Genomic DNA, 17651 nt, shown 5'->3' with positions numbered 1-17651 from the left:
GCATAAACCAAAGGAAAACAGAGGTATTTTTTCCAAAATGATAGACAGAAACAGAGAGCAAACTGTTCCCATTTTCTGGTTTACAGGAAAGATTCAAATATTTATTCTGTATTTATTTGTTTATGAATAAATGTAGTTCCTTTGTGAATTATAGGATTGAATCTATCTTACATGCAACCTCTACCTTACATGCTGACCATGTTTGGATTGTTCCGGAGTAACAAATAATTTGTTATGCAAGGCATGTTTGTAAAAATACAAAATAATAAAGACCAATTATACTGTCTTAGTCTGAAAGAAAAGTCTCAAATCAAGTGTCCCTTGCATTGTTTTTGAAAAACCATGATGGTGTAGTATTAGCAACTAATAAAACCCTGAAACAATCTGTTTTCATGCCCCTTTATGTATGTTCTGAGTATGGCAACAAAAATGAAGAGCATGCAAAGATCCAGGACAAAAGGAAAGTTACTGTTTGTATAATATTGCAAGAAACGCTGCATAATTAAATTAAAATTTGTCTTTCATTTGTTTTTTTAAATATTTAACTTGATGTAAACTATGGTCTGTTGAGTGTTCCACTGTCGTTTTGCCCGGGGCACCAAGACATGACAATGTGCATAGACACAGATGTTTCTTCAAGCTTGGCTAAGCAAATAGGCTTACACACTAAGAGAACAGTTACATCATTTATTGCTAACCCTTCAGGTGATAACAGGATGCTAAGCAACCGCAGAGAAACGGAATAAGACACACAACGGGCTCTGTTGGAAAGTTTACCTTATCTGCCTAATCCAGTTACATCAGAGACCTGTTCTACTTCATTACATTTTGGCTGATTAATATCTGAATTAGCTTGAACACACTGCATGACCCTTAAGGGATTAAGTAATTCAGATGGGGGTGGGGGAGGTGGGGACAGTCTACTTTGAAAACTCGACTAAACGTCCTATGACTCCATTTAAAGCAATATAAAGTTCAGAAAAGCACCATGGCTCCATCAATGTTTGACTTCAGACATTAAAGTGTGTTCATTTCATATTTAGCATACATATGAATGTTAGTGTTGTGTAACCCTTAATAATCTCTGACATAATCTTTCAATGTAAGAGTTCTAATCGGGTCCTTTACAATTATAGGATAGGTGGCAGGCGGTAGGTAGCTGAGTTGCCAACAGGGCAGGCGCCTCACTCAATGATTTAGTGTTACATAATTAAATAATTGGACTGATGGGAAATATAAGTAGTGATTATAATTTATGTTACCAGGTAAATGATTAAATGAAAAAATGATTTTGTTAATGTAACGGAAAACCAATGAAAAACATTTTGAAATATTTAAAATCTATGGAGAGGAATTATTTATTGGTTCATTTTGTGTTGTAGCAAAAAATCTTTTGAATGTAATGTTTACAACAGTTCAAATCTTTCTTATTAAATAAAGAATGCTCTCAGAGACAACTTCTTAAAGATTTTATTCATAGCCCTTTATTATTAAATAAACACCAATTCAAAGTGGACAAAAAAATCACACTTCTGCACAGTTTTATGTGGAACAACATACATACAATGGGTTATATTTGTAAAAACAAACAAACAAACAAACAAACAAACCTACAGTACATTTTGCATTTGCAGGGTTGGCAGGGTAGCCTAGTGCTCAACGTATCTGTCCTGTAACTGGGTGGTCACAGGCGCAGTCCCACCATCACTAATGTGTCCCGTCAAAGAGTGACTGAAGTCCTTATTGCTCGTGCATTGTAAATTGCTCTGAATAAGAGTTTGATAAATATTTTCTACGAGATTAAAAAATTCAGAACATAAAGTTAAACCACATAAAAACTTACAGTACTATTCTAACCCACCCATCTAACAGTACAACACATAACACAGTTTGAGTGCTTAGGCAACTGCACAATAATTAAGTAAAGTGAACAAGGTCTCCAAAATTTAATCTAGCTTCTTGTTCTCCTCTCCTATCAGCAAGTGAACACAATAAGGAATGAGACCAACCACACAAAGAGGTACCAAGGCACTCTTACAGAATGACAGCATGTAAAACAGGACTTCAGTGTGAGTGGGAATTTTGATGAAATCATAAAGCTGCAGGGACGTGAGAGTTGCTGTCACACACATGAGTTTAAAACATGTTTTGTTGCCATTCTTGCCCTTGCAGCTCTGAATGAACATCTCTGAGTTGTTCGCCAAGCCCAGACCAAATAAGGCACCCAGGTTTCTCACTAGACCAGCAAAAGGCGTTGTATCAAGGTGAATCCAATCTGGGTTAGCACACCACTTCTTGGCTTTAGATATTGACCACAAAAGATCAATGTCCATGAATTTAAGGAGCAAGTAAAGGCAAACAGCAAAAGAGAGAAGAAACACATTGGTCTGGAGGTACACTTTCAAACTTGCATTGTGGATTGAAGGGATGTGATCAAACACCTCACCAACCAGCATACCTGCACAGAGTGGAAAAGAATGACAAATTTAATAATGATATAGTTTATGGTCTCGATAGTGGAAATTTGTCTTACTGTCAAAACTCTGTTACATCAGTACATAAAACAACCCGATTCATATCACAAAATAGCATCATATAAACACATTAAAAATTGTACAAGTAAACACATAAGGGACATTACTACCATCACTAAACCATGGAAACTGTGGAAACATTGCACTGCCCCTTTTGGCTCATTTACATTACTTGTTTGAAGTTCTAACAGAAACAGGAACAAATGAGTTGTCATTATAAACTACTAGAGCGTATGACAAGAAAGAGACCCTCATATAAAATATATATTGGCATCATGGAACTCACCGGCTAAAACACCAAGGATAACCTGGTGTGGGAAATGTGTGGCAATAAAAACTCTGGAGATACAAACACTTATTTGAATGACCCAAAAAGCCATCCACAAGCAGGACCAAAGAAGACGAAACCTTAAAAGATAGAGAGGATACACTGAGACCAGGGCTGTAATTCACAAAATGCCTTCTGTAATAGCATTATACAACATAGCTTCTTACCTCTGCAGATTCTGGACAGAAGCCTCACTGGACGGTCTGGTAAAGTTGAGGGCAGATGTGATCATCACATACCATACACATGATGAACCCATGGCATGACCAGACGGGCTACCTGCACAAAGAAACAACAAAGAAATTTAGAACGGGAAAAATAATACTTTTAACATAATGTGATGAAGGATAATTGTATTCATGATAAAAACCTGGCCCTGTTTCACAGGTGATGTGAAACTGTTCCACGTGAGGGAGTGAATCGTTGTGGTAAAAGTGAGTTTCCTTCACCCACCAGTACGGTCTGTCACCAAACAGAATCCTGACAAGATAAAACTCATTAATGTTTCTTAAAAGCTTGGTATGACACTTAAATGCTCTAAAAGATAAAACAAGCTCTGTGCACAACATCAATGATGGCTTACCATTTGAAAATAAGATTGAACCAGTCGCCAACAACGGCCACCCATATCATCTTGGTACCAACACTATGACTGAGATGGAACCAGAGAGGGAAATACACAGAGAAGATGTTGCGAGGGTCACCCACGGCAGACATGAAGTTTAGGAAGAAATGGTATTCCCTGCAGCTGCTCTGGAGGTGCTGTATAGCTAGCACGCCACTGCTGTAAACCAGGTCCATCTGAGGGTCCCACTCTGTGCACACTACTGGAACAGATGCTTCCTCAACCAAAGTCTACAGTCACAGCAGCATGGGCAAGGTGGTCTCTCCTCTTTTACATCTTAGATAGCTTTATATCTCAACCAGGCATCATAAATCATTCAACAACTGCAGGCTCTTCAGTTTGAACCCACAAGGTGTAAAATAAAGTGTCCCTGAGTCTTGGGAACTCAGCATTTTAAGAGATTATAAAAACTGTTTACAGCCTGACTGTGTAGACATTAGATATTTCACAGGCCATTGCTTTTATTTGTTAAATATTAACCATTGTATACACTGGAAGGGACAGAGCTTCAAGTAAACTCTGGGATCCTTTCAGCTCCATTAATATTCTCATTCTCAGTGAGCATAGCAACAAAATGGACTTCCCACAGTACTGTAACTGGAAAACACAGCCCATCTGTTTTCTGCTAGGCCAGCACCAGTGGATATGTTCTCATGTACATACACATATATATAAATGTATATGCATATATCATGACAGTGTTTGCAAACACAAAAATATCAGTAATACAGATTAATACGTTTCCTTTTGCTGAGCAGCCCAGTGCAGGACACCTGCTCCCACACAGAAGGCTGGAAGGGCTTTTGTTAAACTTGTTGGGAAACAAAAAGCGCCACAAGGTGGCACAAAATCACCAACAAAATATAAACAAAAAGTTGCATTGTGGGAAATTGCAAGATGCCTTTGACTGTATTATACAGTTGAGCTGTGAATGACAAAATCAAATATTGTTTCTTATCACAGCTATTTGAGAGAGAGAGCAACAAAAGTAAAGTGCGGTTGTTTTGAACAGTGTATGTCGGTGCTGGTGGGCGGGCGGAGCGGACATGACGTTGTTTCCGCAGGCCGGGCCCCGCCCTCCGTGCGCCTGCCGCGGATTTTTGAAAATAACGAGTGGCTCCGCTAAAATAATTCATCGGATTTTGTCGTTAAAACAATAAAACCCGTGAGTACCACAACCAAATTTAGGTGTATTTAACGTTAACACATTCTGATAACTTAACAAGTCAGCCCATTTCATTTCCCCGTGGGTTACTGTGTCAGTTCTTTGGCATATTATGATTAACTTAGTGCTAAAGTTAGCTAGCGGCTAACGTTAACGTTACTTTTAAATGAACTGATGCTAGTTTAGTTTTAACGCCGCTTAACTGTATTGTCGATAGTATTGCTGTAGATTTTTATTTATTTATTTATTTTTATCGCCAGCTAATGTTTTCCGACTTGTAAAACTTTATCATGGAAGCTAGCCTGGTTTAATTGACGATATGTTGATGCTTAATTCAAAGACGTGCCTTTGATAATGTTATTTGACACTGGAAACGAAAACAGACTGGTCTTGGTAAGCATAAGGTTAATGTTAACTCACCTACCATGCAAGTCGAGGTTTAGGTACGGGCTTTAAAAAGGTCCATGAACCGTGCTGAGGAAAGTGGATGAATAATTAGGTGGCCTGGGTTACCTGAAGTTAACATTTAAGCTTAAGTGCCCAACATTGTCTGATATTCACACTGACCTGCCCATTTTGGTGAGCAGGTGAGCTGACACTTAACCCTTTTGTGACCAGGCCTGTATATTTGTGATTCCAAAAAGGTGCATGAATAGATCAGTTGCCTTGCAAAGTGAAAATAAAGTTGTCCTTCAGCTGAGAGCACTCCATAAATGCTGTGTTGTGTTATTATGTTGTTGATTGTCCAGCATCAGAACATCATGGCCTCCATTACGGATCCGACCCTCAGTGACTGGTTCACCAACACTATGGAAGAGATACGCAACAAACTGCTCATCCAAACCTGTGGGGAGATAATTGACACCACGGTGGAGCTGTGCCAGTCCCACAAACAGTTTGTGAAATCTGCCGTTGGTATGATTTAGATATTGTGCATTCATGTTATACCAACCTTACATGCTGTCTTAATTTCTTGAGACTTAACATTGACTGCAGGTATTTAATTTTCATTGTGGAATAATTGAATGTTTTTCATATAAACAGTGTTCACTCTTGAAAAAAAAAAAAAACTTTCTTTTGTTACTTTGCTTTTTTTCTTGTATAAACTGTAGTATGCTCTTGCTGCACTGTGGAGATGAGTAAAATTGCCCTGTCTTATGGCTGACTGTATATCTAATAGGCTCATTAGTGTTTGCAGTGGAGACAAGACAAGGTTATGGTTCTTGATGGATGATGAATTTACATTAGGTAGCTATTTTGTTGTTACTGGCTTGTTGTGCTGTATGTGGTAATATGGTGGAAGCACAAGCTGCTGTATGCGCACAGCTCCCTTGTAGGTACTACTAAAGCAATGAGCCACAAGAGGCCGTGCTTCGTGGTGATTATAAAAAGCCTGAACAGATGTTACTTAGCATGATACAAGGAGGAGTGCAGAAAACCCTATTAATCACTGTAAAACATAGCCTCAACTGGCTTGCAGCTTTTATAAAACAGCACTGTAAAAATGGGGACTGCAGACTGCAGATGCATTAAAATATATCAGTGTTAATTAAATGGTAATAATCAAATGTGACTCTTTTGTAGTTCCAGTAGGAGTGCTGTAACTTCATATCCACATCCATATTTAAATAATTAAGTGGTCAAAGGTTTGTGTTTAGGTATTATACAATAACTTTGGATGGGTATCAGCAAATCAAATTACAGAACCAGGATTTTCCACATTTTAAAAGGCTATTTTTGCCGCAGTCACCATCAGAGTAGCCTGTGCCTGTACTAAATGAATCTAATTTTGGATTGGTTGTCTAAATTGTGTGTTTTCATGTTCTTCATTGCAGATACATGTGTAAAGAAATGCAAGGATGATGAGACACTGTTTGAGACAATACAAACTTACAAAAGAGGTGAGCTGCAGCTTCAGGACATTTGCCACCAACACATTATATGTGGCTATACATTTCACCAAAATACATTTACAGTTTCCATACATTTCCATTATATTGTTTTTTATTGTAGAGGTTTGGGGGTAAGATAACATTTTGGTCCCACATCCATTTATGTTCTCAGTCCTGAACATCAGGACTCAGAGCCCAGCTGGAATTCTGCTTCACCTGGTAGTTATTTACATAATTAACAAATCAAGGAAATTTGCCAATTATGTTAATAACAATCACCTTGTGTGGACCTGCTGCACAGGAGACATGGGCCCATTTGGAATGGGATAAGAGACGAGACAGTTCACTCTCTGGTTACTGCCATCATTATTTCTGGACAAAAATAATCTCACCTCAGTACTGCAATTGAATTGGATTAATTGGATTTTTGTACAAATAAAAGTACATGACACCTATTTTTATGTGCAGCATGAAATATGTCTGATATCAACATTACAGCATGGTTAACTCACAATGTCATTCTGCAGGCCAAAATAATCTGTTTTCTGGTTGTAATTTGATGGTGCAGGCCAGTGGTTTTCAAGTGGTTTTGATGCATGTCACCCCTCACGTGAGAGTTTGACCTTTTGGGCCTGACCAAGACCCACAAGTTAATAATGTTTTACAAATGGCCCATTAAGACCAGAATTGAGAACCACTTCATTGTGTCATGCACTAATTGTAAAATCTGGGACCATACTTGTTTTTCTATGAGAAAAAGTTTCTGTGTAGTAGGCCTAATGCATTATTTATTATTTTGAGATTTTGCCAAGCTGTGATAGAAGCTTATTTGTTTATGTGACCCACTGCAACTAAATGAATACCAAGAAGTTCCTGATGCAGTCTTTTCTCCCCAGGCTTAGAACAAAAAAATGCAGTAATGAAGGAGAAAAAGAATGCCATTTCTGAATTGGTGTCTGATATTCAACGGAAAGAGATGCAGAAAGATGACATTATCCAGAAGATGGAGAGACTAAGAGAGGAACAAGCCAAAAGGAGAGACTGTAAGTTGATGTTTGAAAAGTTAAGTTAAAGTTTATGATCTGGCTGCTTGCAGTACCAAAGTGGAAACTTTGGTAACTTTGGTAACTAATTTACCTGTTTTTCCCCTCTTCTCAGTGATTTTGTCTCAAAATAAAGCAAACAAAAACAGACTGAAGAATCTCAACAAAGCCAAGCAAGTCTTTCAAGATCATTTGGGATTGGAGATAAGAAAAATCAGTGGTAAAACTCATTCATTAATGCATCTCTCACTGGCAGGGTCCAATAGTATAGCACAACCTATAACACCAATGGTTTTCCTTTTGTCTGATAATTTTGTGATTTTTGTCCATGTCCATGTTTAAGGAAACAGTGAATCTTTTGTTATGTGCTCCAAAACAATATGCAGCTATGTATTAGCCAGTGGCACATATCAGAAGTGATTCCCAGATGATTTTCCCCCAACAACAAAGGAATGAAAAATAATTTAGATTATGCTTAGATTATCATTTTCAAGTTGACTATTTTACGTTTCTTTTCGTTTCTAAGGTGAAAAGTTGCAGTTTATTTTCCGCAACATCAACCCTGCAGATCCAGACAGTGTCTACACCTTCACAATGGGGATCAAAGAGGACGGGATATACCAGAGTAAGCCAAAAATAAATAAATTAATTAATTAAAAATTAAATAATCAATGTGCTCATGTGCTTAGCCACTCTCGACGTGCTGCATGACTGCAAAATTGATTGAAAGTGGCTTGCATGATACTGACCTTTTTTTTTTTTTTTTTTCTCCCCCACTTCAGTTATGTCAAGTGATCCGCCAATTGAGTGTTTGCCTGTCCTGGAAAGCAAACTTCAGGAGACCAATAACTTCTCGGCCTTCCTTGCAAATGTCAGGAAGGAGTTTGTCTCTCTGGCGCGTTTCTAAGATACTGTCTCTGCGAAGCGAGGATCTCACCAGGTCAAATGGTACAAGAAGGAAAAGAACCAGGCAGCATGACCCTTGCTGTGGAAGACTCATCCGTGTGAGGCAGTTCATGCTCAAGAATGATTTTATCTGTTCTTATTAATGGAATCACTTAAAATGTAAAGTGATACGGCTGTCAGCTTGCAGCTAAAGCACTGGAAAAACACAACATTAAACCATCTAATTCGTAACATTTTTAACTGAGATAAAATTGTTCTAATGCATGAAAACCAGAACCTTGTAAATATTGGCCTTATAAGCACAAACTTCGTCTTAATGTGGTCATGTTACAGTAATCTGGATATGGCATATTTATGTACAAATGTGATGTTTGCTTGAATCTTGGAATGGGTTGTCTTATGGAAATGGAGAGAGAGGAGTCAGCTTCTCACTTTTTGCCTTTCCAAATCCTGTAAACCTCCCTAGTGGAATGTAGAAATGTGCTTGATATGTAAAAAGGTCTCTTAAATGTTGATGTATTTGTATTTTTTTCCTCATTACGCATTTAAAGCAAGGAATAGCACACATAGCTAGGTAATTCTGTTTTTCTCCATTTTATTTATAATGAACTAATAAAATGAAGTGAAAAATCTCAAAAGCCCACTCCTGCCTCAAATAACATAATGATATAAATAAATAGAAGGGCAAAAGAACAGTTTATATTAGAGCTCAAAAAAATTTCAAGAGTTCACAAAGATCTGTGCTGTATCTCCAAACATTACAACAGTGAAGTCTTGAGGGCAGCTGCTGCATTATTGTCCCAAACCTTGACTGAGCAGTGATTAGACAGCAGAAAAATGCAAATTCTTAATAGTACTGATCCCTGGATGCGTCTGTTTATATTAAACCTTTTACAAAACACTATATTATCCATATATCGGTCAGTACATGCACAGAAACTTGATTCATTTTTGCAGGTGATACGATTCTTGCAGTTGTTGCAAATTCACGTCTTGACAGTGTAGAAGTTTGCAATTTGAACTAACGGCGTGAGTTGTGTGCTTGCATGGTTCATGTATCAGTGCAGTCATGCATCAGATGAGTTGACGATGCTTAAGACAGGCAGCTCTTCAACATAGGATGATGGGAAATGGCCTATCTGCCCGTCAAGTGCGCCATACCACCACCCATTGTCCTCCTTTAGGTAGATATCTAGCAGATCTCCTGGGAATCAAAAATCCATTTTAGGTCATTTTATTAGTCCGGCCATCAACCTTTACTAATGTTTGAGGTTACGTGTAATATTTTGTGAATATTAAGTTGATGCTTACCTTCTTTAAGGTTCAGTTCATCCTCTTGTTCAGATGTGAAATCATACAGAGCCTTGCATTTTCCTATGCTGGACCATTCTGCTCTTGTTTCACCTGTTAAATATTAATATTTTTCACTCCCCTTATTACATGATGGAATTGCAAATGTGATGAGTAATAAATCTTTGCATGCTGCAAATTTGTCACCTGGTCCTTTGTCATCAGTTTTAGGCAGCAGGGCTCCATTAACAGTGCTGTCACACTCAACCACTGCGGGTTCTTGGTTTGAGGCAGAGGCGGTGACTTGGTCAGCGGTGTCTGAGGGCTCCACAGATGGTTTTGTCACACTCTGAACAGGTCCTTTGTAAATGATGGAGGCTCTCAGCGTCTGGCGGGACCTGAACGACGTTTTCCTGATTTTGACTGGACGGGTCAGCTGAACAACACTGTGCTCACAGTCCTTGGACAAGAAAATGGTTTTATGTTTGAGATTTAATCTACATGATGCAACCTTGGCTATGTCATGATTTTTGTAGTTTTGATTAGGAAACAGTAAAACAACTTTAAACCAGTGACTGGCAATTACCTCCTCAGTAATCATTCTACAATTACCACAAATAACTATATTTAAGCCACCATTCCATTATATGATTAGCACAGACACTACCATTTTTTATCCAAGTCAATTAGCCGTGTATATTCTTTCCCAGCAACACACACATTTTCACATTTACTTGGGCACTAGAGTTAAGTGCCTTGCTGAAGAGCAGCTGCTGACCCTTCAGTCAAAACCTTCCTACTAACCTGTAGGCTATAACCATCCCTGAATATATGACTTGGCATAATCAACGTAGATGGTCCATAGGGGCATACCTTGTCTTTCCATTTTGTGATGCTGTCAGTGAATCGGTGAAAAGTCCTGGGTTTTCCCTCCAACTCGGACAATGATATGGAGAGTTTGTAATAAGTTGCCTCAAGAAGATCAAGTTTGAGTGTGGTCTGTCGGTAACAAGGTAGATAACAGGGACTTTCAGTGAACATCACTTCTGGCAAATGTATTTTTTAAAAAATCACGTACAGTATATACCTCATCAAGGAGCTGTTCAGTTTCCTCAAGGTTCTTTTGGTTTGAAAAGGATGGGTTTTCAGAATACGTCTTCATCAGTCTTTCAATTCCTAATGTGAGAATATTGAGGACAATTTACAAAAAAGTGCTGTCTTTTGAGAATCACTCAGGAACAGTGTTTAACAGCTGTTACAGATCAATCTACTCGCTTTGCACAAGGAAAATGAAAGCTTCAAAAATGTTGCCATTGAGCACTGTTTAATGAATATTGTTCTTATGAACTGTAGATCATTTACCCTCACAGTCTTTTTTTGTTTTTGCAATGCTGTCCTCCAGACGCTGGAGTTTGATTTTGATGGCTTCTCTTCTTCTGTCTCTCCCCATCAGTGACTTGCTGTCCTCCTCCTAATGCATGCAGAACACAGAGAACTTAGGCGGGTCTGGGGAATTACATAAACCAACAATAGCAGTTTTCCCTCCTAGTTTAAAAGTTGATGTAGTGCCGATGTTTATGTCAGTGCTACATCTGCCATTTGAATTACCTAAGATTCCTGTGAGCTTATTTTAATTCATGCAAAACTTGTCTCACCTGGAACTATTCATAGATGTATGTCTGGCATTGTGCTGTCAGGCCAAAAAAATCACTTTATGCAAACACTGCTTCAAGAACAAAGCTGCAGACTTACAAAATAATCAGCCATCAGAAACTCAGCTTTGTTGTCCTCAGTTGTGATGCTGGTCTCCTCCACTAGGGTCTGCATGTCTTTTTCCATATCCACCCTTTGGATCGCCTGTTCTATCTGCTTGTGGCCCTGGATGTGGCACAGCACACAAATACAAGATGAGGGATAACATCGACCGAGAGCTTTTGTGTGTCTGTATTAAAAAGATTGAGGTCAGAATGTCGCACATGTATGAGAGTCTGCCCAAAGCTGGACATGTGGAGGCTGTATCTATTCAGCATGTTGCAAAGAATTTCAATCCGCTGCTTCTCAAGCTCCTGGATGATCTGAAATAGACACACAATATTACTTAGATGCTTTCTGTAGGCGACTGCACATTCAATCCAAATGAAGACCAGCAATTTTATGCAATGGAAAATACATTAAACTGAATATACTTGTACACTTATTATTGAATCATAATAATAGTCATAACAAAATAACACAAAGAACAGCAGTATGGTGTAGTGATGAGAAAGACTATACAGAAACTAAAAGATCACAGGGTTGATCCCTGCAACAGGAAATATGTCTATCAACAGTCGCATGTCTTGCTGAAGTGCTCTTAGTGTCCCAAAGTGTTTTTTTTTTCTCTTCTTCTCCTAGTGGTGCTATTCTTGGCTGCAAACTGATGAAATGTGAATGTGTCTCCCTGACAGAGATGCCAAGAGCTAAATGCATAGCAACACTAGGTGGAATATGGTGATTTGCTCTAAATACCTGGGTGGTTGACAGCCTAGTGCTTAGAGAGACTATCCTGCAAACCAGACGGCCACTGAACGACTATTGTGCCCTTGAGCAAGACACTGAACCTCATCTGCTTTCTCATTGGATGTCACTGTGTTCAATGTAAGAGCATCACCTGAATGCCTAAAAACTACAAAGTAAAAACACATTTGTCCACACCTGGAAGCAGTTTTTCAGTGTGTTTTCCCACTTTAGTCTGATCTGATGACCCTCCATGTTGATGTTAAAGTACTCCTCATCCACCCGCGTCTGTGCCTCTGCTGACTTAGTCAGCCTGTTAAGCATCTATAGTCCAAAACAGAAAAACTGGCTTTAGCAAGCATTGGTTCTTCAAACACATGTCACCATGAATTACACATCTAAACCTTGTCCACCGATGAAAAAACATGGTAATGCTATACCTTTTGTTTTTCTTTCTCTGTGCAAATTTGCTTGTTGTTCTCAACAAAGTTGAATAGAGCCTCATGCTCTCTTGTTATTCCAACCAGTTTCTTCTTTATCTGTTTTAGTGAAGAGTAAACACAATAATCTGTGAGCACTTAACCATGCCTGTTTCCCTGCATGGGGAAACCAAAACTCCAATCTGAGACACAGGTTCCTGGAGTATTTCCTTCGACAATTTGAGACTATTTTGTTTTGGTTGAAAACAGTTTGCCTAATGTTGCATGAAATGAGCTGTGGGCCCTATTGAGTGCAAACTGTTAAGTTATCATTGTTCAAACACCAGAGGCCTTCCATGCTGGAATTTACACTCAGAGAAAGTCTTCACACTGGAGGTGGTTCACAGCTAATGACTGACCAGCCAGACAAGCAGTTTAAAATTTAAAAAAAGGGTTTTTCTTATTTGTTCCCAGCAATCAAAAAATGCATGCTTTTCATATTTGTGACATTATCCACCTTTTATTTCCTGGTGAAGAAAATTATGTTTCTTGCAATAAAGTAAATATCACTTCATATGATCAGTTTCAGTTTCTGTATCAGTTTCTATTAAAAGTCAGCTCAAAAAATGAAATGCAATGTTGCCTTATTCAGTTGCAAAGAGTATTTACATTATAGATCACTGACCTTTCACATACAGTATCACTTGGTGCCACTTGAAAATATCGCATGCCGTTGTGCCACCAAGCAGTTTTAACTTCAATAAAATCTCCCCCAACATTCACCATGGTGGGCAAAATGGTGGTAATTAACATTAAACTGATTTTTTAATTGATCTTGGCATATCACACAAGAGGACAACATATACTGGAGTATGGGAGAATTTATAGCTGCTTGCTAAATCACATGCATACTGAATATTTCCTTTATGTCACTGCAGTTGCAACATTTGGCATTGACGTTATTTATCGAGCAGTCACATTTTATTAAATCCTTGACTGTCTAGGCACCCCTCCAGCCCTCTCACTGCAGTGTGTTGAAGCCTCAAGTCTACAAATGATGCCATTTGTGTATTTCATTCTTTCACAAAATGACTTGCATAGGGGAGAGTGGGGTAATTTGTGCCAAGGGGCAAGTAGTGCCACCACTGTTATCTAGAAAACCATAGAAGAAGTTGGTCATGTGACCACATATTTTTGAAGAGGCATCCATTTCACTCATCCTGCAAAGAAGGGAGACACATGGCTTGAGAGGTAAGCACACATAAGTTCAAAAAACATTTTTTGGCCCTCCAAAGTAAAATTTCTATGATCAAGGTTTTTTGATTGCTGTGTTTGAACAATTATAGAAAACTTTGAAAACAGTTCACACAGGTTTTAGTACTTTAGTAAGCTACACCATGAGTCTATACAGTTAGCATGATGTTAGCTCAAAACAGCTGAGGGATGCATTTTTTTTCAAAATGGTGGGCTTGGGGTAATTTGTGCCAAAGGGCCTTGGGGTAAGTTGTGCCAGTGGCACAACTTGTGATTATATACTATATATTACTTTATTGTATTTTATTGTTATTGTACATTGTCTTCTTACCTTTGATCACTAAAACTATTCAGATTCAGATGAAGATGATTTTCAGGTGCTCATTTTGGAATTTTTATTTTGTTCTGGGTATGTGCTCATGTGGCGCTAGGCCTTGTTATAGAAAAGTGGCCTGTGATCTTGTTAAAATAATAAATAAATGTTAAATAAATAATTTTGTATTGAATTTGTTTTGCTTTTATATAGCATTATCATTTGTAAGATTAAAATGATCTGTTTTACTTCAATTATCAATGGCACAATTTACCCCAGTGTATTCTCTCTAATGGCACAATTTACCCCACACCGGGAGCAAGTTGTGCCACAAAACCACTTTTTTTTTTCGAAAGCTATATTTCTCAAACAGTTTATATAAGATCCAAAGTGATTGTTCCCAGGGATGCACAACATCCTAAACTATATGTGCATATTTTAGTTGGAGACATTACTGTAATCTCCTCGCTTTAAAGGCACTTTAAGTAAAAATTGGCACTATTTACCCCACTCTCCCCTACTGATAAATCTTTTTTTTTTTTTTTTTTTTTTTTTACTTTTAATGTACTGAATTAAAATTAAGGTGTGTGCATATTCTCTGGGTGTAAATTTTTAGATGCATCTTATCATGTACTCCGCTATGTAGAAAACAGTCAATTCACAAAGTCGGTCTCAAATTAATTGTCTCGGGAGCAGTTCCAGAAACTGTCACTCTTCATGATATCATATCTAATTCTTAGCTTTGTTGAGAGTTCAATATTCATCAAAATGTCCAAGACCCTGAGAGTACCATATGAAAAATGCTGTTAAATACATTATTTTGTTTTGTATTTGGGAAGATGCTTTACCTTGATTTGCTCACTCCAGTTTGAAGCGACAAGTTTTCCAGTTTTTTCCACAACACTATCAAGCTATGACAGTACAGAGCAGGACAGAGCTGATTAGTTAGTGTGGACATAGAGCTCGATGCTAAAGAAGACAGGCAGGTGGACAGATTAGGGTACAACTGTGGGAAAGACCAAATTGCATACAGGCCTCTTCCTCTTATTGTGCTCGTCTAAGGCTTGTCGTAATTCCAGAATTGCCTCCTGCTGAAATGCATTTCCTAATGCCCTGAAATGAGGACATAAAGTCAGAGTTAACTTCACTCTGTCCATTCCAAATCTCCCTGACATTTTCTCTCTATGGACATACACAGTGATGACGTGAACTGAGGTCAAAAACTACCTGTGGGTGTCTGCTGTTGAGTACATCTCATCTGACACATGACACCATGCGATGTAGGTGGAACTGAGTAGGGAACCGGCATGAAAAGGTCAGAGCTGTGGGATAATTAGCTCGACATCCGCTTGTGTTTTGATCATCTCGTTCATCAGGTGCATGTTATGTCCCATGATATAATTACATCTTTTTGCTGCTTTGCAAGTTATTCCCAGCCAGAAAATGTAAGACAAATGTAAACACACAGAAATTATGCGTGTCCCTTACTTGTTTGTCATTCCTTTGGATGCCTTGATGAGTTTGCCAGCAAGTTTTTGTAGTCCTTTGGAATAAGTAAGCTCCAGCTCAGCCCTGCAAGCAGTAAAAGAGATTGTACTGAGAGACAATAACTGAGTCAAAGAATAACTCCTCTGGTCATTAAAATTCACTCAGGAATGCATTCCTTCAACTTGCTTTCACAAATAGGAGTGGCATAGATTGAGTTGTATAGAATCTGCAATGTAAAAATGATACATAATCCACAATCATACCAATAATAATAGCAACCACTTTTCTTTTGTCACCACAAAGCAAACAATTACATTAGTAGTTTTTCTCTGAGATTTTACATTGGAAAGCTAATTTTAAAGGCCTCTGGCGTAGGAAGTGAAAACCATAAAATGAGCGTACCTTTGTTGAAAAACCGTCATAAGTTCTTTGCAGAAGTACTCCCCATTTTTTGAATATCGCTTCACATTTTGGTACAAGAGGTTATACTGGAACACAGTGAATAAGACTTCATGAGACTTTTGCCAGCTGATAAATAAGCCCTGTAACAGCTGAATCACCTAAACCTGCTATATGTATATATGGAATTTAAAACAAAATATTGCAATCAGTTTTTCAAAAATGTAGCTACTCACGGAGCAGGTGCTCATTGGATCCTTCATCTTAAGACTGTGGCTGTTTGTTGACTTTGGACTTTGGACTTTGAATGCTCTCCTCCCAAAGTCACTCATGCGGAAATCACCTGAGCTTTTTGTCAGTGCACAATGCAAAGGAAAATTCCACTGAAAGATTGAAAAGAAGCCCAAACGTGGATGGAAATGAAGTGAAAGACCGCCACACAAAACCAACTCATGCCCATATCTGCCCACATTTTTTCTCTACTCCTCTATTTGTGTGTGTGCCATCATCTCATAATGTTTTTATGTGCTATGAATCTAAGTTAAGTGTAAAAAGGCTGAATGAAATTGCACTGGTAGAGATATAATAAGCTATATGACAAAATCAACTACTAGAACCTGTAAATAGTACATGCTTAGATTATTAGATAAAGAACAGCTGTGTGATATTTCTATGCATACAGAGGCAAATGTATGATTCTCTGCATCCCATCCTTGGCTTATAAGACAGCTACTTACTTCCCTCTCTGACAGTGATATTTTGTGTGTTGAGTTTTAGTGACTGGAGCCTTCAGGGAGATGAACTGTCGTTAATGTGTATTTGAGGATGCTGCAGAAGCTGAGCCTTACATGCTTCTGAATTTTTGTGTCCTTGGGTGACTCATCACGCATTACGCCAACAAATACTGTACCCAGAAACTACACAGGGAAGCCGATTGTCGTCATCCAAACCATCCGAAAATGTGATAAAACACCACATTAATAATAACCTAATTAAAGTCACAGCATGGTGCTAAGTATTTTTTGCACCAATTATCAATCAATAGAATTTTATCCCAAGCAATTATTGATGGGACGGCAATACAGATTACATTGTTCAAAAATCACTTCTTCGGAAAATTAGAATCCATTATCAGAATGATATGAATAGCTTTTATTCGGTGACTAAAACTAATTGAACAGGCCCACACTTATTTGCGATCCTCATTTTTTTTTTTATTGAATAATTCAAACACCTCATGTCTGCCTCACAAGAGGTTAAATGACATTTAATGAAATTCTTACCAGAAATGTACCAGAATACTTAACAAAATGCTTCAATTGGGAATACAGCATCTATAGCCATATCTTTCGCACGCACATAATACTGTTATTGACATCTCATTTACAGTTTGAGTGGAGAATGTTTGTATTTTCCATTACAATGTGAGTCAAGTACACACATTACAATTTCGTTTGTGAGTGAAGACGAATTCAATCATCATTGTGGCATATCTTTGG

The 17651-nt window shown here is 38.2% G+C and overlaps 3 protein-coding genes across 4 annotated transcripts; 1 reads left to right on the top strand and 2 right to left on the bottom strand.

The window, feature by feature from the left end:
* Positions 1-1488: 1488 nt before the first annotated feature.
* On the bottom strand, positions 1489-5206 carry LOC115380372 (glucose-6-phosphatase 2). 2 transcript variants are annotated; one of them, XM_030081515.1, is made up of 6 exons: positions 5077-5206; positions 3446-3514; positions 3233-3342; positions 3030-3141; positions 2821-2942; positions 1489-2458 (listed from the first exon to the last, which is right to left on the bottom strand). In XM_030081515.1, exons 2-6 carry the CDS (start codon positions 3493-3495, stop codon positions 1947-1949), a joined length of 906 nt encoding a protein of 301 aa, XP_029937375.1. In that variant the 5' UTR covers positions 3496-3514; positions 5077-5206; the 3' UTR covers positions 1489-1946. The 2 variants fall into 2 exon arrangements, with proteins under 2 accessions (XP_029937375.1, XP_029937374.1); XM_030081514.1 differs by lacking the exon at positions 5077-5206 and having other exon boundaries at positions 3446-3663.
* On the top strand, positions 4518-9982 carry spc25 (SPC25 component of NDC80 kinetochore complex). The gene is made up of 7 exons (XM_030081516.1): positions 4518-4652; positions 5402-5567; positions 6488-6553; positions 7441-7587; positions 7703-7807; positions 8114-8212; positions 8370-9982. Exons 2-7 carry the CDS (start codon positions 5414-5416, stop codon positions 8492-8494), a joined length of 696 nt encoding a protein of 231 aa, XP_029937376.1. The 5' UTR covers positions 4518-4652; positions 5402-5413; the 3' UTR covers positions 8495-9982.
* nostrin (nitric oxide synthase trafficking) lies at positions 9535-16415 on the bottom strand. The gene is made up of 16 exons (XM_030081513.1): positions 16389-16415; positions 16156-16241; positions 15754-15837; positions 15493-15555; positions 15297-15378; positions 15114-15176; positions 12720-12818; positions 12478-12603; positions 11760-11858; positions 11536-11661; positions 11146-11254; positions 10871-10959; positions 10657-10782; positions 9991-10243; positions 9805-9897; positions 9535-9697 (listed from the first exon to the last, which is right to left on the bottom strand). The coding sequence occupies exons 1-16, from the start codon at positions 16413-16415 to the stop codon at positions 9561-9563; spliced, it is 1662 nt and encodes a 553-aa protein (XP_029937373.1). The 3' UTR covers positions 9535-9560.
* Between the last annotated feature and the right edge of the window lie 1236 nt (positions 16416-17651).

Source organism: Myripristis murdjan, chromosome 21, assembly GCF_902150065.1.
Source record: "Myripristis murdjan chromosome 21, fMyrMur1.1, whole genome shotgun sequence".
NCBI classification, from domain to species: Eukaryota; Metazoa; Chordata; class Actinopteri; order Holocentriformes; family Holocentridae; genus Myripristis; species Myripristis murdjan.
Note: the sequence above shows the minus strand (reverse complement) of the source record. Positions and strands in the feature narration are given on the sequence as shown.

What these genes read in the sequence shown, in the direction of transcription:
- LOC115380372 (XM_030081514.1), bottom strand. Translation starts at nt 3,663, where the DNA reads ATGGACCTGGTTTACAGCAGTGGCGTGCTAGCTATACAGCACCTCCAG. An exon ending in TCTGTCCAGAATCTGCAGAG is followed by an intron (nt 2,943 to 3,029) that starts GTAAGAAGCTAT and finishes CTATCTTTTAAG; the next exon opens with GTTTCGTCTTCTTTGGTCCT. An exon ending in TATCCTTGGTGTTTTAGCCG is followed by an intron (nt 2,459 to 2,820) that starts GTGAGTTCCATG and finishes CACTCTGTGCAG; the next exon opens with GTATGCTGGTTGGTGAGGTG.
- spc25 (XM_030081516.1), top strand. Translation starts at nt 5,414, where the DNA reads ATGGCCTCCATTACGGATCCGACCCTCAGTGACTGGTTCACCAACACT. An exon ending in ACAAGCCAAAAGGAGAGACT is followed by an intron (nt 7,588 to 7,702) that starts GTAAGTTGATGT and finishes CCCTCTTCTCAG; the next exon opens with TGATTTTGTCTCAAAATAAA. An exon ending in GGAGATAAGAAAAATCAGTG is followed by an intron (nt 7,808 to 8,113) that starts GTAAAACTCATT and finishes TTCGTTTCTAAG; the next exon opens with GTGAAAAGTTGCAGTTTATT.
- nostrin (XM_030081513.1), bottom strand. Translation starts at nt 16,415, where the DNA reads ATGAAGGATCCAATGAGCACCTGCTCC. An exon ending in TTCTGATGGCTGATTATTTT is followed by an intron (nt 11,255 to 11,535) that starts GTAAGTCTGCAG and finishes TGCATGCATTAG; the next exon opens with GAGGAGGACAGCAAGTCACT. An exon ending in AACAAAAAAAGACTGTGAGG is followed by an intron (nt 10,960 to 11,145) that starts GTAAATGATCTA and finishes TTCTCACATTAG; the next exon opens with GAATTGAAAGACTGATGAAG.